Below are 25,260 nucleotides of genomic sequence, written 5' to 3'. Positions count from 1 at the left end.
CCCTTCCCCCCCCCCCCCTTTTACTTTCTTCCTTTTTAAACTGTACTAGATTCAGGGGCAGGGGAGAGGTGAGAGCTTTATGCTGCTGGTGAGCACTGAGCAGTCAGTGGGAAGTCACAGGTGCTAAAAGGAACCATCGATCCCTTTAAAAGCATTGGCTTTCTGTGTATCATGGGTGTCTCTTAAATAAACCTTTATCCAGCTGCCCATCCATCTGGAAGAGGAGCTGGGAGGTGACATTTTGGAGGTAGCTGGGTTTCTCAAGCTTAGTCAGGCCCTGGTGGGTGTGACTTGCTCAGGACAGAGATGCTCTTCCAAAGCAGCTACCATAGAGGCCAGGAAGAAACCAAAAGAAATACAGAAAAGATGTCCAAATGGCTAGTTTTAGGGTTATAGTTAATTTTCTTTTTCTTTTAAATCCTGACACAATGAGGAAGGATCTTATAGGAACCTGTCTCTGAACCTCTTCTTGCTGCTAAGTGCCTCTCACAAAGGCAGGCCCAGGTTTTGGGTTTAGATTGAGTCTCTTTGCAAAATCTTGCTCTCAAATGGCCTCAGGGGAGAAAAATAAATACAGCAGCACTACTGAGGGGCTGTGATGATGTGGATCCACAGCACCAAGCATGCTGGGCTGCAGTAATGAGTCCTGGTGGTGCCCAAAAGGAGGTCAACAGCCAAAAACCCTGTGGGGGTTGCCAGATGCTCCATTACACCAATACTAAATGCTCACGACAAACCTCTCCCTCAAGAGCTGCCAGGCTCAATGTGAAGGGCTTCCAAGGAATTGCCCCTGCAAATACAAGCTTCCCAGGGCTGTGCAAGCTGCTGGGAGAGCAGGCTGCCTTTCCCTGGAGGAGTCTGGGCTCTGCTCTGAAATTCCAACTCAGTGTCTCTCCATGAGCTCCCACTGTGTTCATCCAGGCAGCAGCCTTTTGGTGCTTCAGTTTAAAAGTTTTTTCAGAATGTAAGTGGAAGTTGGGAGTGATTTCTGCATCTGTCTTCAATGTTTTCTGTTAAAATAATGTCTTTCTCACAAGGGTATTTAAGGAGCCCTGCTGGTGCTGCCTTTGTTTAATAGCTTGCTAACTCCTACAGCTCTGCCTACTCTAATTACTCCAATCTAATTAAGGAGGGGGGAAAAAACCAGCATTCTACTGATGGGCTGGTGAGAGTGGATAGTCAAAGGGCTGTAGAAAGATAAATGGGGATCATATTGGTGGGGTAATTTGCTCATTAGCACCCTCCCTCCCCAAATTAACCTAAATGGAAGCAGAATGAGAGAGAAGAGAAACACTGATAGAGATAGCAGAGACATAGTTGGAAAGACAAACTGATGTGCCATAGTTTCAAAGACCAAAAAAAGAAAAGGTTACCAAAAATAATGATTAAAAAAAAAAGAGGAAAAAGCAGAAGATCCAAAATCCAGTCTGCTTGGAAAGCAGAGAAAGCACCAGCAAAATCCAGGAGAACAACACTGATGTCACAGAAAAGCAGCACCAGCTGCAGCCACAGCACAAAAAAAAAAGCTGGTGGGTTGGCAGGAGTTTCTGTAAGGGTTGGTCTACCTTATAGGCAACTCGAGCAGGGCATTTCTTTCCAAGGCCTAGAGGTGGGGACATGTGTCTCAGCATCTCATACATGTCTGTGTAACTGATGCGCCCGCTTGGAGGCAAAGGGAGGGAGGCAAAAGCGAGAGGAGACCAAAACCAAACCAGACCGGGATGGGGAGGGGATGGGGGGAAAGGGGCAACACAAGGGAGCAAATGAAAAAGGAGGAGAGAGAAGGGAAAGCAGACAAGAAAACAGAGATCTGGTTAATTAGGTTTCTCAGGAAAACAAAGCCAGAAATCAAGAGGTGGGTGCAGGGGAAGGTTTCTCCGCTTCCGTTGCTGTGTTTTGATGCCCACGGGTCCCTGGGGAATGATTGAGGGCTCTGCTGGGGGTGTGGGGAGGGCTGAGGGTCTGCTGGCTCCTTGGGGTGGGAGGAAGGCTTCCTCTCCCTCCCCCCCCAAAGCATCCCTTCAAGGGGATGTGGTCACCACGCTGGGTAGGCAGAGTTATGGGACAGGGAGAGCTGAGGCTTGGAGAGAACGTTCAGCTTGTCTTCAGTGAGTAAATCACTTGGATTTGAGCTCAGCCTGTGGGCTGCAAGGGAAACCAAAAGCCAAACTTGGTGTGTTTGCTTGAGGGACAGACTCTGCTCTGCCTCCAAGCCAAGGGGGCAGCTCTGCAACCCCCCAGCCTGAATGTGGGTTGGGCAAAAGCAGAGCCCAGCACTGCATTCGCAGGAGACCTGGTTCTCCCTTACACTTGGTGGGCTCCCTCTTTCACCAGACCAACGTCAACTGGTTGTCTCCAAGGGCTGTTGGCTGCCCTGCATGTTAGAGGGGACTAGGAATTGTAAAGATTTGGGAAAAGGCCCTTAGACCTGTCCCTGCTGATGGCACCAATTTCCAGTGCAAATAAAATTTGGCCCTGAAAAGCAAGGGACACAGAACAGCCAGGAATTCTGCTTTGCCTGCTTCTGATGACTGAAACTGGGAGCATGACTGTGACAATCTCATTTTGCCTCCCCAGTGAGCTGCCTGCTGGTTATACTGTGCAAATCTGTGCTGCCTGTCATCTGAGGAGACCTGAGCACATTGCAGCACCTAATTAATTAATGTTTAACCCCTGGAAAAAAGGAGGGTTTTTTTTACTAGGAGGGCAAGAGAGACCCAAGCCCCCCAGGAAAGCCCTTTCTGGGGCAGGAGGGGCACAGATCTGGTCCCACCACCCAGCCCATTGCCCTGGCACAGCTCTCCATGCTTGTGCAAAACATTGATGCAGGAGGGGGTGGAGGAGAGAATTTGCTGCACCAAACCCATCTATTCCTGTCCTTGGTAACTAATGCAGTTAAGCCACCCCAGCTTCAGTGCCCAGAGCTAATTTAAAGGCTGCTGAGAGACACAAACTGTAATTACAGCCAACAGCTTCCTCTAGGCTTCTCCCTTCTGCCCCAGCTCCCCAGCTGGAGATGCAGGGCCTCACACCTTCTCTGCAGTGCAGCTTAACTCCTAATCCCCAGTCAGGTGTGGAAAACAGGGATGGGAGTGCTTGAGAAGAGCCAGCTCCTTGCTGCCTGCTTCCACTTCTCCCTCCATCTTCTCTTTCTGCTCCCCATGCACTGGCTGCAGGAAAATCCCAGCCTGTAACTGGGACCCCACTGAAGCCCAGTGCCATCCTGTGCTGATTGCTGGGCAAGACCTGGTTTTAATTCCCCACCTCAGCTCCCAGACATGCTGTACTTCTCCTGTGCCACCAGGCAGGAGGTTTCATTGGATGTCCATCATACCTCACCATCTCAGAGATGGGATCATTGCTCCCAAGGCAACCTCTGGCTGTCGTGTGGTTCAACCCTCCATCTCAGCCCAAACCAGTTCACCATCCCACTCTGCTGCCCAGTTGACCTGTGCCCACATCAAATGTCTCTTCAGCTCAGGAAAAGGCTTAATAGATTAGTCATTCAGCTGGAGGGACATTGCTCTGAAGCCCAAAAAAACCCAGATTTGTTATTCCCTCCAAATCTCAGGATGCTGTTTCTGTCTGGTGTGGATACCTGGAGGGAAAGGGCTGGGATGCTGTGCTGCTTTCCCCCCCACACTTCCCACCTGGACCCAGCAGGATGGAAGCTGGAGGGTTCATTGTCTCATAAAGCTGCCTGTCTCCAGCCAGCTGGGGTGTGGGAGTAGATGGGGAAGAGATGCACAAAGGAAAGAGGAGGCAGTCACTCAATCATTCCTTTTTTTTTCAGGCAAGAGGTTAGTTACGTTGCAGCTTCTTTTCTGCACTCTTTGCACTTGGGGAGGGGGAGTAAAAAGAAACATAAACCAGAACTGAAAAGGCTGGAGGGAGTCTCTGAAGTTCCAAACCTTGTAGGCCACCCTATGAGGGCACTTCTTTCCTAAGCCCAGGGGTGGAGCAATTACACGTAACAAATTGTACATATCCTTATAGTGAATCCTGCAGCTGGAAGGAAAACAGCAGAAATTATGACAGCAAAAAGTGGAAGGAATCAGGTTTTCCCCAGGAGAAGCTGGAAGGGCAGGACACACTGAAAAGCAAGGTTAGTCTGAGAGCAATTGGAACAGAGAGAGAACTTCTAACTGCTCAACAAAACTCACATCCTTGGATTTTCTGCTGTGAAACCTTCAGTGCCACGTGCAAGGTTTCCCAACCACCACATCTGGGTCTCTCTGTCACTGGTTATTCCATTCCTAGCACCTGTGAATCTGCCTACACCTGCCCTGACCCACCCCCCAGGTGCTGCAGCCACCCAACAAAACCTGCAGCCCACAGACATCCTATTTCATGGCTTCTTACTGGGATTTCAATTAACTGGTCCCCAGGAGCACAGGATTCTTCCCCTTCCAGTGTTATCACCCACACCACCCCAGCAGGGTTGTGCTCTGCTGCACAGGCAAGAAGCAATTTGCTGGAACTTCAGCAACTACCACCTTGAGACCTGTCTTGGCCATCAGGCCTTTGTGACCAGTAGGGGAAATGAGCCACCACAAGGTAGATTTCAGTCTCCTTAACTCCCAACAATATTTTCATCTCACTTAACAGCAGGATTACATTTCTTCATCTTTTGTGAGTAACCAAATCATGTACAAAAAGAGCTGTAGTGAACTTCAAAATGCCCTCTCAAAAAAAAACCCCACCAAGATGATTTGGCTTCACTATGTTTATTTTAGTACATTATATAAAGCAGGCTGGAATATTTTGGAATATTTCCTTCAATATTACTGCTTTTTTGGCTGTGAAAAATTAAGGGCTGTTCAAAACCTTCACCATCAGCTCAAAGTTATGAAGGAGATCAAATAGAACTGTGCAAGTCTTGGCTGCAGGCCTAAATGTGGCTATAAAAAGGAGATTGGTTTAAGGGAGACAAGAAGTTTACTGAAAGTTTAGAAGGGTTTTGTAAAATCAGCGTGTAGAAAATACATCTGAGCAGCTCCCTGAGCTTTCTAAGAGCCTGTGGAAGGCTGGAAATCCAGCAGCTCTTGGAAGCTGTTGGACTGGAAGGTCACAGCAGCAAATTATAACAAATCAGGACAAAAAGGGATTCTTTCCTGGGTTGTTTAGATCTGAGTTTTGTTTCTTTTCATCAGCATCCCTTTATGGCAGATAGTCTGGGAAAATGCTCTCCTTTGGGAGCTCCTCTAGCTCCTCCCAAGCCCTGAGAGCTGCTGCCAGAAGCGTCTCCCTTGGTTCTTGGGAGCAACCCATGGGAATGGGATGGGGAGAGCAGCATTTTCAGCATCTCCAAGGGGTATTCTCTGGGAAGGGGGGTAGAAGAGACACCAAACTCCCACTTCATCCTGGCTCAAAGCAGGACAATATCTTAAACAAGTAAAAACTCATGGAAATCTTTTTTTTTTTTTCTTTCCAGCTCATCCTTCAACCCAGTGTTTTCACTCCTTTCCCAGTTAAACCACATCCCCAGACCAAGTCCCTGTCTGCTTCCCAGTTCTCTCCCTCTCTCTTTTTCTGGGAGCCCAAGGCTTCTGCCACCCAAACCCCAGCAGTTTCCCATACTTACCCCTGCTGAAGGGACACACATCTACAACCACAGCTCCCAGAAGCTTTCATATCTCCTTTTGAATGTTGGGATTTTTTTCCCCAAGTTTACAGAAAGTTGCATTTTGTAAAAAACACCACAGGTGACATTGGAAGTATGTAAATACACACACATTATGTTTAAAATATTATCTAGATAACAGAAGCATAACAACATTTATACTTTTACCCACAGAGCACAGAGGGTCTGGACCTGTGGCAAGAGGACAACCAGTGCCATTCCCTTTTCTTTGGGATAATTTAACTGAGACCTTGAGAGTGGACATCAGGTAGTGAAATATGGAAGCAGGAATCAACTCAACTGCATCTAAACATAAAATACCACTGCCTGGGTGTCTTGCAAATTAGGTTATGGTGGGTCTTTCTCATTCCCCTACACAAAGCAGAGGTGTTAAAAGGATTTGGCTGACATGGAAAACAAAAATTAGATGGACATTTTCTTGAAGTGGCTTCAGAACAAAGAGCTGAATGAAAACTGGATCCTCCAAAGCCCTGTGTCCCCAGACCAAATGGGGTGAACTGGGAACTGTGCCCTACAAACCAAGGGATTCAGCTCAGTCCATGGGAAGCTGCTGTGAACTCCCATGGCCAGTGCTTCATGGTGTCGCAGCCCACATGATCAAAAAGATCTGTTTTGGCCTTAAATCACGAAGAGATTTCAGATTGCTTTTAAATTGAGGAAATGTTAGTCCCATTTATGAAAATCTGAGTGATTTCAATGGAACTGTTCACACACGGAAAATCCAGCCCCTGCCCCAGGATCGAGCCTGGGGCAGCTTGTCTTGGCCATCCTTTGGTTTGCCCTTTAGCCCCTGGGCACTCTGCCAACATCAATCCTTTCACACCAGAGCAACAGGGTAGAGCAAAACAGAATTAAGATCTCAATATATGACATATTTTGTATTAACAGCTCCAAAAGTGAAAAGGTTTGGCCCCTGAGTGACTCACAAAACGTCACCTCGGTGCTCAGAGTTACCAGAGCAAGCAAATCTTTCTGTAAACTTTGGGCTTGTGCCTCTTATGGGTGGAAATTTCCTGAGCACATTAAACATTAAAAAAAGCACATTGACACTCATTTCTCCCTTGCAGGTGTGTTCCTCCTCCCACGGATGCCAGTCAGAGCCAAGACTCATTTTTAAGGAGAGAAGGGGCACTCCCAAGTTTCCAGTCTCATTGAGGTTTTCTCATGGAAAGAGACAGGACTGAATTTTAAAAAATAAATAATAAAATAATAATAATAAAAAGCTATTTACTGCCTCCAAACAGTCACAAAGGATTTGTCTGTGATACAGAGCACATGGTAATGAAAATCTGCTCGGAGGTTACAAGCTGCTAGTATATGTAGAGTATATCTGCAGGCTTGTATGAATAGCTTTGAGCTAGTTAAAATCTCTCACAGTTCAGAGAAATGCAGTAGTTTTGGAATAAGTTTACATTTCAAGTTAGCCTAAATTAATTTAAGTGAGATTTTAAAGCAGTTTATATTCCATCCTAGAGGGGGGTTTGAGATGCTGGTTATACAAACACCTTTTGCATCTGCCTCTGCTGAAGGGAAACACAAAAAGGGTGGAAAGATTGGAGGGACTGGAGGCAGTTTTGTTACAAATGCAGAGGAGATTCATTGCAGAGTGGGGAGGAATAGGGATAGTAAATTTGTAATAAAGGAAATGCCTCCCAGTGGGAGAATTCCCAAGCTGCAGAAAAGTAAGGGAATGACTGTGGCCTGTAGCTCAGAGCATCTAGAAAGGAAAACATCATCACCAGGAGTGTTGTGAAGTAACTTCATCTGGGCAATGGAGAAAAGCAATTTGTTAAAGTCATTCTTGCCCTGGAAGTGACCACTGCTCAGAGCCATTTCCTGAGTTGTTTTTAAAGATTCCTTCAAATGCTTCATTGAGGTGGGTCTGTGGCAGCACAACCCCCCCCCCTGCTGCCCAGGTGTGCAGCTCTCCCTGCCACTGCCTTGGAACAAGGCAAAGGCAAATCCATAACCCAGAACACCTCACCATCTGGCTGTGAGAAAACCATTTCCTCCTTTAGCACACTCATCTATCAGGAATATTTCAGCAGAGGCTGCCTGAGAACTGAAACACTTCCAAAATTGGGCTTATTGCATTTTCTTCTCATTATTCCACGTCTTATGTTTCAACTGCAAGTCCAAAAGCTAAAATGTTATCTTGAAGCACAAAATCCCCCTTCTACAATTTGATGTCATTCAAAGGAGGCTTCCGAGTTCAAAACATTGGGTTGGATGAGAAATGTCTGCTAAAAAAAAAAATCCCATCTTTTCAGCAAACCCCCCCCTGGTGCTGAGGACCATCATGTCACTCCCTGCTGCCCCCCAGGTGCTGGAAGCCAACCATGAGGTTTGGGTCTGTAGCACTTGACTCAGGAGCACAGCAGTGGGGTAGAACCTCTCCTTTTGGGAGAGGGGCAGCACCCTGAAGATGCTGATTTTTTATGTATGTGACCTCAGGTCTTTGCACAGGGTCTTGGAACCATTAAGGCAGCTCTCAATGAGAAGAGAAATGCTGCCCAAGTGAGGATCCCCCCAAGTGCTGCCCATGGCAGGAGATTCAGCATCATTTCATCTCCACACTGTGATGCAGGAAGCCAAGGCAAACAAAGCTGCTTCTGGAAATACCAAACATCTTTTCTATTTGGCCATTTAGCCAAGATGATTCGAATTGACCCTGTTCATTTTGGCTGTGTGGGGAGGAGGGTGGGTTTGCTTTCTAGATTTGTTGGTTCATGTCTTGTGTCTAATTTGAAGGAAACACCCTTGGAATGACATCAGGTTTGTTCAGTGCACAAAGAACCGAAGTTGGCGCATTTAAGTCCAACATTACATCAAGGTTTGGAGTCATTTTTTGTCTGGGGCTGTACTCACACTAAGGACAGGCTGGTTGTGTGTGTAGGTTTGCTATTTCTACACAACCATCCTTCCCTTCACAGTGTACATACCAGGCAGCTGGGTCGTATTCAGCCCAGACACGAACAAACTCGTCCAAATGGTGGGGCCCGAGGATGGAGGAATCTCTTGTCAGGTATTCAAAGTTGTCCATAATCACAGCCACAAACAGGTTTAACATCTGCAGAGGGGAAGTGGAAATGAAGTTAGGGGGGAGAGGAAAAAGCAGAGGGAAAAGATTGAAAAAGAAAAAGGGAGAGAGAGGGAAGAGGGGGAGGGAAGAGGAGGAGGGGAGAATGGAAGGGGAGATGGGAGGGGAGAGGGGAGAGTACAATTCCCTTAGCAAGGTGTGTGGTTTCTACAAGAAGCAGCTGTACCCTGGAGAATAAACTCTGCCAACTGACCCCCAGGTCCCTGGGGACACTCCTGTCACCTCCTCTTCCCCTGGACACCACAAGCCACTTCCTGCACGTGGCAGGATTGCTCCAGCTTTTGAGAGGACAGTTTGGCCCAATCCCCATCTCTGCTGATGTCCCACTGCACAGCCCACCCCAGTGCCCACTGGCCCAGCACCCATCAACCCAGAGGCTGCTGGCTCAGCACCCATCCCTGCCCCTTCTTCACCCTGGGCCAGCCCAGCCGAGGGGCTGCTCCACCACCAGGGGGATGGGGAGTCATCCAGCGTTTCTGTGTCCAGGCACAAGACATGAAGAGCTTGGAGAAAAACTTGGCTAGAATGTTCTATCTCAGATTCAACAATTCAGACCTTCAAAGAACTCCAGGAGGGGCAAGACACTCAAAAGGATCCTGTGCCTAATGGCTCCAGTCTGGCACAGAGCCTGGATGTTTCTGGCATATCAAATATTCTCCTCTTATCAAACCCAGCAGGAGAAGCACAAGGATTTCAGTGGGAACAGATCGAGCTGCCCAGCAGCACAGAACAGCAGGAGGGCAGGTAGGAGCCATAGAACAGAATCTTCAGATCATTTTGCTTGGAAAAGACCTTTAAGATCACCAAGTCCAACTATTCACCCAGCACAGCCCCGGCCACCACATCCCCCAGCACCACATCTACATGGCTTTTCTATCCCTCCAGGGATGGGGACTCCCCCCCTGCCCTGGGCAGCCTGGGCCAGGGCCTGACAACCCTTTGGGGAAGGAAATTGTTCCCAAGATCCAACTTAAATCTTCCCTGGCACAACTTGAGGCCATTTCCTCTTGTTCTATCACTTGTTCCTGGGGAGCAGAGCCCGACCCCCCCTGGCTCCAACCTCATCTCAGCAGCTGCAGAGCCAGCAGGTCTCCCCTCACCTCCTTGTCTCCAGGCTGGACACCCCCAGCTCCCTCAGCTGCTCCTGCTCAGACTTGTGCTCCAGCCCCTTCCCCAGCTCCCCTGCCCTTCCCTGGACACACTCCAGCCCCTCAATGTCCTGACCCCAGGATTTGAGGTGCAACCCCACCAGTGCCAAGCAGAGGGGGATGATCCCCTGGTCCTGCTGGCCACACCACTGCTGATACAAGTCTGGTCCAGCTCTCAAGCTACTCCAAAGCTGGAAGTGCTGTGACCACCTCAGCAGGGCTCACTCACAGGGTACAGCTTCCCCGTATGTAACACAGTTCCCACAGTCCCAGAGACAGCAAAACTTCTGAGAGTTTGCCCCCTGGTCCTGAGCCCCTTCCCAGTGCTCCCAGCTCCAGCCATGGCTCAGTGTGGCTTGGAGGGGCTTCTCATCAGAGAAGAGAGTGACAGGACAAGGGGCGATGGTTTTAAACTGAGAGAGAGGAGATTTAGGTGAGATACTAGGAAGAAATTCTTCCCTCTCAGGGTGTGAAGAACTGGGATGGGCTGCCCAGGGAGGCTGTTGATGCCCCATCCCTGGAGGTTTTTCAGGCCAGGCTGGAGGAGGTTTTGGGTTCCCTGCTCATGGCAGGGGGGTTGGAACTGGATGAGCTTTAAGGTCCCTTCCAGCCTTAATGATTCTATGACACAGCTGTTCATAATGTCCCTGTAAGCTTTTAAATTTCAACTTAGATTTTTCAACAGTGCAAATTACACGAGAAAAAATCCTGGCAGGCCAGACATCCACAAAGAGCCAGAATCAACATTTAAAAACAAACACATTCTATCCAACTAAAATAGAGAGTGCTGAAGGAATCAGTAAATGGAGCATGACGTTTGTACAAGCTTTCAGGGCTCCATGTCTTTTAATATACACAGATGAATGAAACCACGGGATGCCACAGGGGCAAGAGCAGCTGGACAAATGATCTCAGCAGGGGCCAGTGAAGTTGGTCTGTCTATACCCAGCGTGAAACTGCCTCATCTACCTCTTTTTCCTGGTTAAAGGTCTCTGATGATAGCTGGGATTAACTGCACAAAGCATCTTGTAGTTGAAAGCAAACCCATGGAACTGAATGTGGGCTCAATACATCCTTTTTCTGGTACATTTCAGAGCTGGGACTTTAATCTCTTCCTCCTTGGAGTTTAATTGGGTCCCTGTCCCTGGTTTTCCCTTCTTCTCTCCCTCCGAAGCAGGAGAGTGACCCAAGCTCTGAGAGCAGAGAACTTTTTCCACACACAAGCCAGCAGAAAGTCACTGGCACCTAGAAAAGCTCAGCCCCAGCCCCATATGATGGCCAAGGGTAGGAATCAAGTACAACACCTGTGGGTACTTTCATGGCTAAAGCTTTCCTGGCACCACTGCAGAAGACAATGATAATTGTGATTATTGGACAAAGAAAACAAAGCATCAAATAAATGTGGTGCTCTTAGTTGCCTTCTGCAAGGGCTTCTGAACCAATGTTGACTTGGCCATTCTCATCCTGCCCTCCCCCATCCCCTTCTTCAACGGACCATGTTACAAATCAAGACAAAAGAGGTTAATGCTTAATTCCCAACATCAGCCCCCCTGTGAGAAGATAAACCCCTTCCCTTGAAACTAATGACTACATGACCTCTGTGGGGATTGAAGGGATTTTATCAGTGGGATGATAAATGGGTTTTAGTGAAGGCATCTTGTAATATCCTATAAATCATAATTAAGGAGAAGGAGGAAGCACAGGGGTGGTGGAAGGGAGGGGGAACCACATCAGCACCTCGTACTTTGGGGAGAGGTCAGGACTGACTTACCAGGAAGGAGCACAGGAAGATGAAGGACACAAAGTAGAAATAGGCAAAATCACTGCCACATTCTTTCTTGGTGAGGCCAGAGAGTGGGTCACAGGCTCTGTTGCTGAGGCAGGACAGCATGATCTCGTGCCAGGCTTCCCCCGTGGCACTCCTGTGGACAGGGAGGGCAGAGGGTCAGCTCATCCAACCCCCTCCCCACCTGGTTGTGTTACCCCAGTAACTGAATTAATTGGGTGGAAGGTTGTGTTCAGGTGACTCTATTTACACAGGGAATTGGAACTCCCAGCCTCCTGACATGAAAAAGGAAGGAGAAAGAGCATTTCCCCCTAGTGCAGCAAGGTATTACCTCTCTTAAGCAACCAAACTGGCTCAGGTAGCCTAAGCTGTACTGGTTTTATGGAGAATAAAACCAAATTGATTTAAACACGCTCGGTACAAAGTGCAAACATAAGTAAATAGAGTTGAGATTGCTCCCTTTTGAAGCAGTAATACTTCTGCCCTCGTGCTGGCTGCAAACCCAATGGAGACAATAAGAAATGAAACCAGGTTTCTCCAATTCAACCTCTTGATTTCCCTTATCGGGCAGATATGGAAATACCAGCAGGGTCTGGTTTGTCATGGTGACTCAGGTTCCTTTTCCAGGACAGCCTTCTGGGTTTCCTTCACCCCTTCCCTCCTTCTCCTCTAAGTTCTACTTCTACTGTAGGGACAAGAATAGCCATAAGCAAACATTCTGGGTCTGTCCTCAAAATAAATCACCTCCTGCAGTGTGTGGGCATGGATCAGAAGCCAAAGGATCCCCATGTTTGTTTACTCTGTCCTTCCACAGAGCCTCAGAATTTCCCTCTAGTTTCTGCCCCAGGCTCAGAGGTTCCTTTAGGAGGATCCATTCCCAGGGCCAGGGCTGTTCTCAGCCATGTTCATTTGTACACACAGGCAGCTCACAAGCCTTCCCCCTGCTCTTGGAGAAAACTTGGTGCTCAGTGTAAACAAAATGAGCTTCCAACCTCCTCTGAATTACCCAGCAGGTTCCCCCACTGGTGGCATTGAGTCCCAGAGCCCCTTGTGCAGAACCTACTTCCCTCATTGTGGTCCTGCTGCCTCTGTCCCCTCCATCCCACATGGGGCTGGAAAGGCACCAAGAGGTCTGGACAGAAGACTGAATATTATCCAGTTATATTAAAATTCAGAGTTTTGAGTTGAGTGATTATCTGAGCTGGGGGGGAGGGAGGGGGTTGCTACCTTCACTTCCATCCAGCTTCTGGAGAAGGGAAATCTCCCCCAGGTTGCTCCATTTTAGAGCAAGGCCTGCACTTCATTTTGCCCAGGTCTGAAAGGGAAAATCTGGCATTTCATTGATTTGTGGTTTGTTTTGGGATGTTTTTTTTCCCCAAGTGAAAATGCTTTGTTTCCAGGCAGAACGAGCCCAGATGGAAATACTTTCCCTCTGAAGGAGGGTTGGTGTTGATGTGTGAAGTGTTAGCTTGTTGGCAATGCAAAAATGACCAATTAAAGGAATTCTCACTTTAAAAATAAAGTTTCATGACAGGAAGCACATCAACCAGTTACACCAGGGGGTTTCTGTCTTATATTAAGCTCCTGCCTGAGCTGACACAGGGAGTCACAGCACTGGGGTCACTTTGTGGAGAGATTTAGGTGAGACATTTGGATGAGATTCTTCACTGTGAAGGGTTTTTTCACAAGAAGAGAGTCATGGAGATGATCCCAGGGCTGGAGCAGCTCTGCTATGAGGACAGGCTGGGAGAGTTGGGGTGTTCAGCCTGGAGAAGAGAAGGCTCCAGGGAGACCTTAGAGCAGCTTCCAGTGCCTGAAGGGGCTCCAGGAAAGCTGGGGAGGGGCTTGGGACAAGGGCAGGGAGGGAGAGGACAAAAGGGGATGGATGAAAACTGCAAGAGGGAAGATTTAGGTTGGACATGAGGAAGAAATTCTTCACTCTGAGGGTGGTGAGAGCCTGGCCCAGGGTGCCCAGGGAAGCTGTGGCTGCCCCATCCCTGGCAGTGTTGAAGGGCAGGTTGGATGGGGCTTGGAGCAGCCTGGGCTGGTGGGAGGTGTCCCTGCCCATGGCAGGGGGTTTGGATCTGGATGATCTTTGAGGTCCCTTCAACAAAACAAGTCTGTGATTCTGTGATGCTCTGAATCACATCTGTCACGCTCAGAGATGTGTTGAGGAGGAGGGAGCAGGAACAGATGCTTTAGTCCAAATACCTTCTTCAGGAGCAACCTGAATCTCAGCAGCTAAACTAGCATATGCAAAACCCAAGGCTTATTCATTGTTCCCACCCAGCCTGGATGACCTTTCATACTCCACTTGCCTGAAGAGAAGCATCAGGGCTTGGAGGAAGGTGCGGAAGTTGTTGTGCCGATTAATGGAGGTCTCATCATCCAGAGCAATGTTCCCAAAAACCTGCCACAGCAAACAGAAGTGATTCAGGTCAAACACGTCCTCACATGGACGTTGTCAAGACAGGTGGGTCACGTGGAGTTGGAATAAAAGGCAGGAAAATCATTTGTTATGGTTTAAAGGATGGCAAAGCCAAATTTCTGCACTGAAGAGGGAGATAAAAACGTCTTGTGGGGATCAAATTGGAAAAATCCAAGGTTAATGTGCTTGACCTTCACACAGACCCTTTCCAACCCCACAGTTCAGCTCCATCCAACTTCTCACCTCTTTTCAGAGCAGTGCAGCCTCTTGACGTGCAGCCCCAGAGGCAGGGACAGAGCCCCAGCTGCCCACCAGCCCCTCTGGAGATACCAGCTCTGCACCTGCTTTGCCTGCCTTGGTACAACCAGGGCCACATTCAGCACAGACTTGGCAACAAGGGTAGAAAAAGTGGCCTCTTTCTGCACTTCTAATTTACCTGACACTGGACGAGAAGAGTTCTCCTCAGGTCAGTTGTTGGTGCTGCTGTGGAAGCAAAACAACCCACCTACACCCTGAACCAGAGGGACAAACCCAGGCTATTGACTGTCAGGAAGGAAGCTAAAATTTTTACCTGCATGCCAATGATGGCATAGATGAAGAAGAGCATGGCAATGAGGAGACACACATAAGGCAAGGCCTGTGGGAAAGGAGAAAGTAGTATTAATGACTGCAAATGTACATATCAACTGGTAGCATTTCATTCCTGGGCAGCTTTGTGTTTTGTGGGGGGTTTGTCCTCCAGCTGAAGGAGCTGGGAGGAGGGTAGGAACATTTCTGGCAGCCTTCAGAAGACAAACCCCTTGAGTCAGGTATTCATGGATCACCTGTCTAGGCTTTCCAAGGGCTCTTTCTCCACCTTTGCAGGGAAGCAGGGAAGACACAACCAGAAGCTCAACAGTGAGCACTGGAGCTACTGGCAGGCACTGGCATTTTCTAGGCATAATTGTAAGAACATTAATTTTTAATGACCTTGCTGTAAATTTAGTTTGAGAAAAACAATATCCAGCCAAGAAACAAGCTCCTGCTCTGAAACAAGCACAGATTGCTATCCCAGGAGGACAAAACCAGCCTGAGTTTTAACAAGAAATCAGTGAAGGCTACAATGTAATTATGTCACCCAAGCTGAGAGCAATAGTTACTTTCCACTCAGGCTAAACGAACGGGTAATTAATGCTTCTTAATTAATAATAGCTGGAAAAAATGAGAAATCTTGGCCTAGAGCTGGGCCATGTGATGCTGGGGGAGGAGAGGGGTGATGCAGCCATAGGGAGGCCAGTAGGAAACATGGGGCAAAGGGCTGAGGTGGTTTCTGCTGGACACCTGGGGACAAAGACTGAGAGCTCAGCACTGGGGAAAGGTGGACAAGCATTTCCCCGTGTGTCCCAGGAGCTGTCCCAGCTCTACTGCAGGGACACAGACCTGGGGAAGGGTTGGGATTCTGCTGGAAAGTGCTCTGGCTGGGCCCATCTCCCAAGGTGCAGCCAACACTGCACAGTCCAGGGACACTCTCCTGAGGGGGAGCATCTCATATCTGCAGACCCCACATCTCAGCCTCAGGGAGAGGCTCTCCTGGCTGTAGGGCTCCTTATGAAGTACAAGGTGAGAGCAGCAGCAACACCACCTCCATCCATCCCTCCATCCATCCCTCCATCCATCCCTCCATCCATCCCTCCATCCCTCCATCCCTCCATCCATCCCTCCATCCATCCATCCATCCATCCATCCATCCATCCATCCATCCATCCATCCTTCCATCCATCCATCCCTCCATCCATCCCTCCATCCATCCCTCCATCCATCCTTCCATCCATCCCTCCATCCATCCTTCCATCCATCCATCCATCCATCCATCCATCCATCCATCCATCCATCCATCCATCCATCCTCAGAGAAAACCTGATCCAACCAGCTAAAGGCCCTGTAGCCCCCCAATCCCAGTCCCTTTCCATGAGCTGCTGGGTGGCTGCAGAACACAGCAAGAGCACCAGCTGCCTGTCTGGTGTCTCCCAAAGGGACATGCCATGCAGATACAATTCTCATCCCCAGCCATGGGATAACAGCACAGATACCTGCAGTTCTTTCCCAGGGTGCTTGTACAAAGAAGAAACCTCTATATTCCCATCTCCATCCTTCAAAAACCTTTTGCCTCTATGGCCTAAAATGTCTAATAGAAACTTCTCTCCTGACCAGCTCCAGTGTAGACCAGCACTTATATTCCAGTTTTCCATTCTGGTTCCCTCACAGGGTCTAACACTCCCAGCCTGGCATGTCCAGAGCCCCCTGGCATCTCCTCCAGCTGCCCAAGAGAAACACCTTTCTCTGCTTAAAAATTCTTCTCCATTTTTGGAGACTGCACACAGCTCCCTGGAGTTTTATCACCTGAAATCACCTCTCTGTATTGTTTTAACTTCCCTGAGCTTGGCACAGCACCCAGGACATCAACCATCACCCTCAGACCCCAGAGCTCAGCCCAGGAGCAGATGAGACCCTGTGCAAAGGCAGAGAAATGGTCCCAGACTTGCCCAGCCACCCACATGTGCAGCACTCAGGAGCCTGGCACCCCACCAGCCAGAGGGAGATGGAGTTTGCTGGCTGTGACCTGACTCCCTGACCTCCTTGTGCTCTGATTTCCCACATCAGCTCTACTTGTATATCTCTGGAAGTCCTGCAAGATGGAGCCAGAGAGGTCAAGTGCTTTCCAGGAGGGTCCACGTGTGATGGGACTGAGGGGCTGCTCCCTGCAGTTGCACAGTCTGTACAAACCAGTACATTAGAGCTCAGGATCAGAGCTACAAATCTTGATTTCAGATTAAATCATCTCCTGTCTGCACTGCAGAATGGGCACACCCCATAACCAGAGTTAAAACACAACAAGCTGGAGAAATGGGCTGCAAAGCAGCTGAGATCTGTTATAAATAAGCAACTTTGGAGCACTCGGGCTCTTCTTTACATCTGGAAAACAGTGGAGTGGAAGTCAAGAACAGGTTGAGAACTGAGCTGCTGTAAGGCTGTTGTTTGAGGGTCACTTAGTCCAGAAGTGCTGTACCCAGCTGCTGGGGACAGTCACCCCTGCACCACAACCCACTGGCTGCCACCACGTGCTGAAGCTGCCTGGGAGGGAAGGGCAGGGGCAAAGCAAAGGAGGTAAAGCAACTGCCTGGACTTCAGAACAAAACCTTGTATTTTTGTTATCCTCCAAGTCCTAACAAGTTGCTGCAGCTTCACAGGTTGCGTCACCAAAATGCAATGGTTTGGGTTTTGCCTCCAAGACTGAAATCTGATGAGTCCAATTTAACCTTGCACTGGCTGCAGGCAAACAGCAGCCACAGAACCACTAGTCAGACTCCCTTTTCCTAATGCAAATCCCCCAGTCTCCCCCGGGTCTCCTCTCTCTCTACTCTGCCCTGGTGAGACCACATCTGGAGTGTTGTGTCCAGTTGTGGGCTCCCCAGTTCAAGAGGAATAGGGATCTACTGGAGACAGTACAACAGAGGGCTGCAGGGATGATGAAGGGACTGGAACATCTATGAGGAAAGGCTGAGAGACCTGGGGCTGTTTAGAGAAAAGAAGACAGAGAGGGGATTTTATTAGTGTATACATGTATCTGAAGGGTGGGTGTCAAAAACAAGGGGCCAGTCTCTTTTTAGTGATAGGACAAGGGATGGATGCAAACTAGAACACAGGAAGTTCCACCTCAACATGAGGAAAAGCTTCTTTATTGTGAGGGTGACAGAGCCCTGGGAGAGGCTTCCCAGAGAGGTTGTGGAGTCTCCTTCTTTGGAGAGTACCAAGATCTGTCTGGATGCCTTTCTGAGTGACCTGCCCTGGTTTTGGTCCTGCTCTGGCAGGGGGGTTGGACTCGATGATCTCCAGAGGTCCCTTCCAACCCCAACATTCTATGACCCTATAATCCCAAAGTACTCAGCACCTGCAGGAGATGTTCAGTGCAGGTCAGTGAGCTCTGCTGCAGAATGGCCTTTCCTACAACCACCTTGTGGAGGTGCAGAGAGGTCATTCCCTCAGCAAGGGGCAGCTCCTTGACGCCCCATGAAGGCTGCTACCCCCGTGCCCACCATCACCCCCTCCCCACCCCTTTTCCCTGGCCCAAAACTCACCTTAAAAGACTGCACAAACGTCCAGAGCAAGATGCGGATTGTGTAACCCTGGCGGAGGAGCTTGATAAGCCTGGCTGCCCTGAAGAGCCTCAGGAAGCTGAGGTTGATGAAGTTGTCCTGCGGAAAGTAAAGGTTGTGTGTCCCTCAGACATTAACGCGATTCCAAACCACAGCCCGCCAAAAAGAAATTAAAATTACCAGCTTCACGATCTAAGCAGCAAATCGGCCACCAGAAAACCTTCCAAAAGAAACATTCGTCAGTGCAGATCACTCCACATGCAGCAAGTATGAGAAAACCCCTCTCCACAAGAGCCCTCCCCTCTGCTACTGGGTCAGTGAGAGAAAAGGAAAAGGCCCTTTCACGCTGTCCATGAAGGTCTGGTTTTCTTTCAGTAAGGTCTTCTCCCCAGGAGGACTCAGGGAGAGGTAATGGTGCCATGTTATCATTTGGTAAAGAGTGAGGTTGTTTGGAAGTCTTGGTCAAGCTGCTTTGGACAATGAATTGAACTTAAGCCAAGACAAGTTGCAAAGGATGGTGTCTATGGCCTGGGCTGTAACAAAGAAAGGCTTTGTCCAGTGAAGAGTCAAACATCCTTGAAAGAATGGGGATGTTTTCTAACCTGGAGGTTTTAAATGTTCATATAATATGGGACTGGACAAGCTCATCAAGGAGAAATGGCACCAACAAGACTGTTTGGAAGATGGATCAATTGGGGTGGCTGAGCGTTCAACAGCAGGAGGAGCTTTAGGAACCTGCTGAGTTTTTAAATCAGTATTAAATGTGCCTTTTCAGGTGGATCAAAGAACTGCTGGAGACAGGTTCTGATTTCCATTTGTTTTGCCTGATTCTCCCCACCCCCCAGCCCTTTTTTTTTCCTTTCTTTCAGGGAAAAGAGCTTTCTTGCCCCAAGGAGCTAATCTAGAGAGGGTTCTTTCCAAAACAAAACATGCAAAAGCCAGATCCCTCTTGCCCTCCTATTTTAAGGAGAGGAAAAAGATCCCCCCTTTCTGAACTGATTCCAATGCACATATTTGTGAATCTCTGTTCACAGCCACTTATTTGACTGAGTTTGCTAAGAAAATATCCCACTTTCAACTATCAAGCAGCAGAGTGAAAAATATAATCATAAGGAGCTCTTGTTGGTAAAGATGAGCAAAAATAATCTTTCCCTTGTATTCTTTTTACCAGAAGACACCCAGTCATATTGAACTGACCCATGTTTCTTGCTCATTTGGCTTCAGAGCTCATGCTGAATTTGGGGGGGCTTGTTGGATCTATGAATTCTTTTAAATGCCAGCTCAGTTTTTGGGGCCATTAGCATCGCATTCCACCAGTCCCATCAGAGAGTTCAAGAAATCAAGTCTCAGGCATGCACTTGGTTTCTCTCAGGTTAAAAAGGCAAGCAGCTCAGTTAGGCACAGACCAAAATATCAGACTCAATCCTCAACTCAAGAGAAAAGAGAAAAGCACAAGGTGTGTTCAATGAAAGAGCAGACAACACTGAGCCCATGCCAGTCAGCAACAGAAAGCAGCTCTGGCAGGCAAAATGCAAGCAAGGATTCCCCTGGGTTGTTCAAGGTCAGGAAAAACAGGCACTAAAAAATCAGTCCTTGTCTCTTGGCATGATGTTCTGGGTGATTTTCCACACCACTTCCATCCCCTTCACAAAATAGTGCTGAACTCACCTGAGCAGGTAAGGGCCATGTAAGACTCAAGGGGCAGAGTTGGTGGCTGGAGAATGGGATGTCATAGTGCCTAACCTGGTCCTTGGTGAGCTGTTCCCCTGGGCTGGCTGCCAGGGACTGACACAGGGAGGGCAGAGGGGCAACCCAGAGCCCATGTTCACCACAGAAAGTCTTCTCACAAGCCACAGCTGGATCAGACTTTAATTGTGACCTTCAAGGCTTTTGGGCATCAGGCCTGTATGTCTGACAGATTATGACCTTCAGAACGATGCCCAAGCCAGACCTTTCTCATGCCCAGGCCTAACTGCCCATGGCAGGGGGTTGGATCTAGATGATCTATAAGGTCCCTTCCAGCCCAAAAGCTTCTGTGATTCCTCCAAGGAGCACATGTCCAGGCAGTGCCTGCAGGATCCACCTCTCTGGGGAGGAACCTGCCTTACCTTCTTCCTCCCATGTTACTGTAGCTTAACAGCAAGAACATTTATTTGCTCAGACTTTGCTACAAACCCATTTTCACATCTGACAAGATGCTCAACATTGCCTTTGGTCTAGGGTAGCTGCAGAAGCAATCCCTTTGCACAGCACAGTATATCTATTTTTTTGGGGCAACCTGGTCTAGTGGGAGGTGTCCCTGCCCATGCAGAGGGTTAGTACTAGGTGATCTTTAAGGTCCCTCCAACCTAAACTACTCTGTGACTCTATGACTGTGAACAGGCAACACAAAACAGGGGCCTGAGAACTATGCAGTTGTGTCTATAACCCCCCAATTCCCAGGATTTAGAGGGACAAACAGTCCATAACCCTTTTTATTTTCCTCCCCAAGCTCTCCCTGTCTGGCTCCTGCACTGCCATTTCCTAAAGCACAGGGAAAGCCTCAGCTCCACGGGGAGACCCCCAGAACCCAGGAAAATCCCTCACAACCCAGGAAAATCCCCTGGCACCAACACTGGCAGACTGGAAGGACCGTTCCCTGCGCTGCTCTGAGGGAGGCAAAATTCCACACTCTGGTGCTGATGGGAAGGCCTCCAGGTGTGTCACCCTCAGCACACAGAGCAGAAAACCCATCCTTCGACACCACAGCTGGCCAGGCAGGTATTAGAATTGCATGCAAGTAAAGGGGAAACTCCACATTGCCATATTTCTTGTGGGGAAGATCGTTTTGCATCAATTCTCTTCCCCTTCAGCCACCTCTCTAACAGGACACACATGTATGAGCATCTTCTGGGTCATCAAGGTCTTTCTTTCCAGGTTTTTGGTGGCTTTTCTGTTGCACAGATGCTAAAGGCTGACGGGTGATCACAGGAGGCACCATGGATTTATGATTTTTTGGATCCACCTGAGGACTAGCAATTGATGGTTGAAAAAATCTTGCCTGTCACTATTTTCCTAACAGAGGGAGCTCTGGCACTGAAAGCACCCACCCAGCCCTGGGGCTCTGGGCACAGCAACCAATTTCTGTGACATGAGCAGGACCAAAGCTCAGCAGAGTGATGTGTCCCTGGAGCAAACTGCCAAGCAGGAGGGAAACAGGGAGAACAGACATCACAGATAAAGGTCTGGCCTTGATCCAGCAGTCCCACCAAGAGCATCCTGCTCTTTTTACTCTTTCTGAGAGTGTTCTCCAGCCTAGAAAGTTGCAAAGCCATAAAGGAGAGGGCTGGGATCTGGTCCTCCAGCAGCACCTTCAGCAGCAGAGACGTTTCCTCCAACCATGGGAGCTGTGCCCCCTGCCCACAGGGATGCCCTGGTGGCAAAGCACCAGCTCAGTGGATTTGCTGTTTCAATTTTTAAACCTACAGTGGGACTATGAGGACTTTCTGCCATGGCTGGATGTGTTCTGCAGGATTTGGTGAAGGAGGTGACATGTTGCCACAAAGGAATCCATCTGGCAAAAGCTGAGCTGCTCATCCCTGCTGCTTCCTGCAGCCCAACACCCCAGGCTGGAAACTTCAGATTTCTGTCCTCAAAATGAAGGGCTCACCCCAAGTTTCAAAGAGCTGTGGGAAGAAGAATCCGACCTAGGCACAAATGGAATGACTCAGGAGGTTTTGGCAGGTCTCTTCATCTAACATCAACCAGAAGTAACCTGTCCTGCTAAGGAACCACTGTTGAGGAAATGGTTCTGCTCCCATTTAAACGTCCACAGCATTTCCAGGACAGAGAAGAGCTCTGGAATCTTACAGGGAGTCTTGGTTGCCTCTGAAGCTTGGGGAAAACCCTTGCTCATAATAAGAGGCTGAAGACTTCTGCCACACTCGTCTGTGTCTTGGGGACTCTTCTGTTCCAGGCACATCATATCATGTCCTTTCATCCTGAGAGAAAAACACTGGACAAAAATGTTATGTGTGATCACAGATCTCTCCTCATTCCCTACCAACTTTGGTGCTTCTGCTGTGGACACTGTAGGCTCCCATCAGCAGCAGTGGAAGGAGCAGCAGAGGACAACTCAGTGCTCCAAAGATCTAACTGTGGTGGAAGGAGCCTGGACCTGCATGTACAACCACAGAGACTGCAATCCTACCAAACTGCAGGTGGGGTGCTCAAACCTGCAACGTGGACAGCACCAGGGCCCAGATCTGGCCACGTGGAGATCAGGTGATTTTTTTCCAGGGTATTTTCACATGCCCAGCTGATGCCAGAACACTTCTCTGTGCTGCCTGAGCCAGGGATGCAGCAGGAGAAGTCTCCAAAAACATCCTACAGCTCCTGCACATCTGGACTGGCTCCAGCCACCACAGCACACTCAGACAATTCCCTTCTCAGGTTGCATGAGGCAAACTTGCAGCTTACACCTTGTCCTTTCCTTCCCTGCTACTTCTAAGCAGAAAATTCCCTCTTGTGACCTTCCGTGAAGCACCCGTGGAGCTTATTTAGGGTCTGCAATGAAGATCCACTCTGATTTGTTTCTTAACAGCAACTGTGCAACAGAAAGTCCAGATGTTAATACAGATCTGAGAGCTGTTGTTGAGTGGCCAAGCAAGTATTTTTGTCAAGCTTGTTGGTCTCATTTGGGTGATTAATCATGGCCAAGATCGTGAAGAATAGAAAAAAAATAGATCTATTTTTAGATTGTGTGTTTCTTCAATTCATTCACTTTTGCTTCATTTGTGATTTCCAATCATAAAGGCCAGTACTTCCAAAGGCATCTTTGGAATCAGGCACTAAATGCCCAGTGGGATCTGGTTCCCTGTACTTTTCAGGCCTGTTCATAACACAGCTTATGCATTTTACTTGACATGTTTCCTTTTGCATCCTTTTGTGTCCACTTTGGTGGCAAAATGCTTCTATATGCTGGCATCACATAAGATTCTTTAATAAAAATCACTCTTTCTTGTGATTTCTCTTTGGCTTGGAGGGAAGCAAGTTTGCAATTACTTTGATCATTATTTTTTTGTGCCTTACAATACACTGCAAACTTCAAATGCAGGCATAAAACACCTGTAAGGCATCTTCAATGCACTGCTTCCCTTTGCAGGAAGCTCAGTGAGGAGAAGAAAGCAAGAACTTCTGAGGACCGAATTTTGCACGACAACCACTTACAAGTGAAAGGGTTTCCCAGCCAGCCAATCTTCTCTACTCCAGGCCATCCAGAAGCTTCCCTCCTATTCTCATTGCATTTTCCACCAGAATAAAGCAAGTGTCAGTGTCCCCTTTACCACTGGCAGGTGTGACAGGCAGCAGAGAAGAGGCTATTGGTAACTGCATCGGCCTCACGTCACCAATTAGCCAAGGGAAGAAGATGCAGGACAAGAAGCCAGTTTTGAGGCTGCAGTGAGGCTTTTGTCACCAGTGCAATCGGAAATCTCATCAAAACGAATCAAAACCAAAAACCAACGGAAGACGAAGAGAAAAACAAAAGGAAAACAACAACGGAAGGGAAAAAAAAGACAAAAAAAAAGAAGCAGAGAATTGTTTAAATTCAATGAAACCAACCGTGTCCTATATGTGATGTTTTCATGGATGGGGTTTTGCAAGATTATTTACAAATGTTTTAGTATTGGTTTTGGTTGGGTTGGGTTTGTTTGAGCAGCAGGTGCACAACATACAGACGGAGACATGGTTTTCGCATTGTATGTTGATTGGATGGCGTGAGTCAGCAGGTAGATAAGGAAAATCAAGAACAAAACAGGAAACAAAGAAAAAAAAAAAAGAAAAAAAAAAGAGAAAATGAGTAATCAGGACAAGCCAAAAAGGAAACTCTGAAAATTTCACTTGGGGAAAAAAAATGAAAATCAACCCATTGGGTTTTTTCTGGGGGAGGTTAATTCAGGAGCGCCCGATAAATCAGAACATTTCGAACCAAAAACAGATCCTAAAGGTAACACAGACAGTGCAGTTGTTATTTGCATTTCATTGGGTAATGCAAATGGGGAGATAATTCACAAACACTTCTCAGTATGGTGGGGTGTTTTGTTGGTTGTTTTTTTTTTATATTTCCAGGCAGAGATGTCAGTTTGTCACAGGCCCATCCAGCCTCCCAGGGCCACCCTGTGTCCCCAAGGACACCTTCTGCTTAATGCACCTCTTTTACATCAAACACTGAGAGGGTAAAAAAACTGACATATGTGGTTTTGCCTGAGGAAATAGAAAAAAAAAAATAAAATAGATATATATTCCACTGCATTCACAAAGTAAATTACGTATGATGTGACTAGAAAAGTAAAATAAAGCAATTCATCAACACATTTCTTTTCCTTTTTATCTTTACTTCTCAATGGGCCAAAAGCACTGTTGCAGGAAGGGTGGTGGAAGCCAAGTCTCTCAAGAGGAGACCATCTGGGTGAGTGAGGTTATTTACCTTGGAGGACACTTAGAGCTGGAAAATATAATCGTGGAGAAAAGTGGGGTGAGACGTTTGCACAGGTTGCCCAAGGAAGTTGTGGAAATCCCCTCCCTGGCAGTGTTGAAGGGCAGGTTGGATGGGGCTTGGAGCAGCCTGGGCTGGTGGGAGGTGTCCCTGCCCATGCAGGGGGTTGGAACTGGATGATCTTTAAGGTCCTTTCCAGCTGTAGCCATCCTATGACCCTATGAACTCTTTGAGAGCCTGATCTCAAAGCCCTGCCCAGAAAGCATCTCCACTGCAGGGAGCTGGGGGCTTGAGGGACAGATGCAGCCTGGCAGGCAGGTGGCCTGGGCTTCTGGGGGCAGCACAAACTGCCACCTGTGTCATTAAGCAGTGATTTGGAGACCTGCATGTTACTGTCACCATGACACAAACTGAGCTCCTACCACCTCTCCAGAAAGGTGTGCATGAGGCTTCTGAGGGCCCAGCCCACCCTCCCTGCCCCAGGCTGGGGTGGACACGTGCAGCTGAAGCAGCATCCAGAAAAGCTGAGGGTGCTGTGCGGGGGGG

The 25,260-nt window shown here is 48.3% G+C and overlaps 1 protein-coding gene across 1 annotated transcript in view; it reads right to left on the bottom strand.

The window, feature by feature from the left end:
* CACNA1B (calcium channel, voltage-dependent, N type, alpha 1B subunit) overlaps positions 1–25,260 on the bottom strand; it is a 326,950-nt gene that overhangs the window by 22,184 nt on the left and 279,506 nt on the right. Inside the window, exons 34-40 of the mRNA XM_009994349.1 lie at positions 23,841–23,846; positions 18,222–18,338; positions 14,678–14,743; positions 13,997–14,088; positions 11,664–11,814; positions 8,587–8,714; positions 3,912–4,008 (exon numbers count right to left, since the gene is read on the bottom strand). Of these exons, the coding sequence (XP_009992651.1) occupies positions 3,912–4,008; positions 8,587–8,714; positions 11,664–11,814; positions 13,997–14,088; positions 14,678–14,743; positions 18,222–18,338; positions 23,841–23,846 (657 nt within the window). The remainder of the gene's footprint in view (positions 1–3,911; positions 4,009–8,586; positions 8,715–11,663; positions 11,815–13,996; positions 14,089–14,677; positions 14,744–18,221; positions 18,339–23,840; positions 23,847–25,260) is intronic.

This window comes from Chaetura pelagica, unplaced genomic scaffold (assembly GCF_000747805.2).
Source record: "Chaetura pelagica isolate M959 unplaced genomic scaffold, ChaPel_1.0 scaffold132, whole genome shotgun sequence".
In the NCBI taxonomy this organism is placed as follows: domain Eukaryota; kingdom Metazoa; phylum Chordata; class Aves; order Apodiformes; family Apodidae; genus Chaetura; species Chaetura pelagica.
This window is presented reverse-complemented; position numbering and strand designations above follow the sequence as displayed.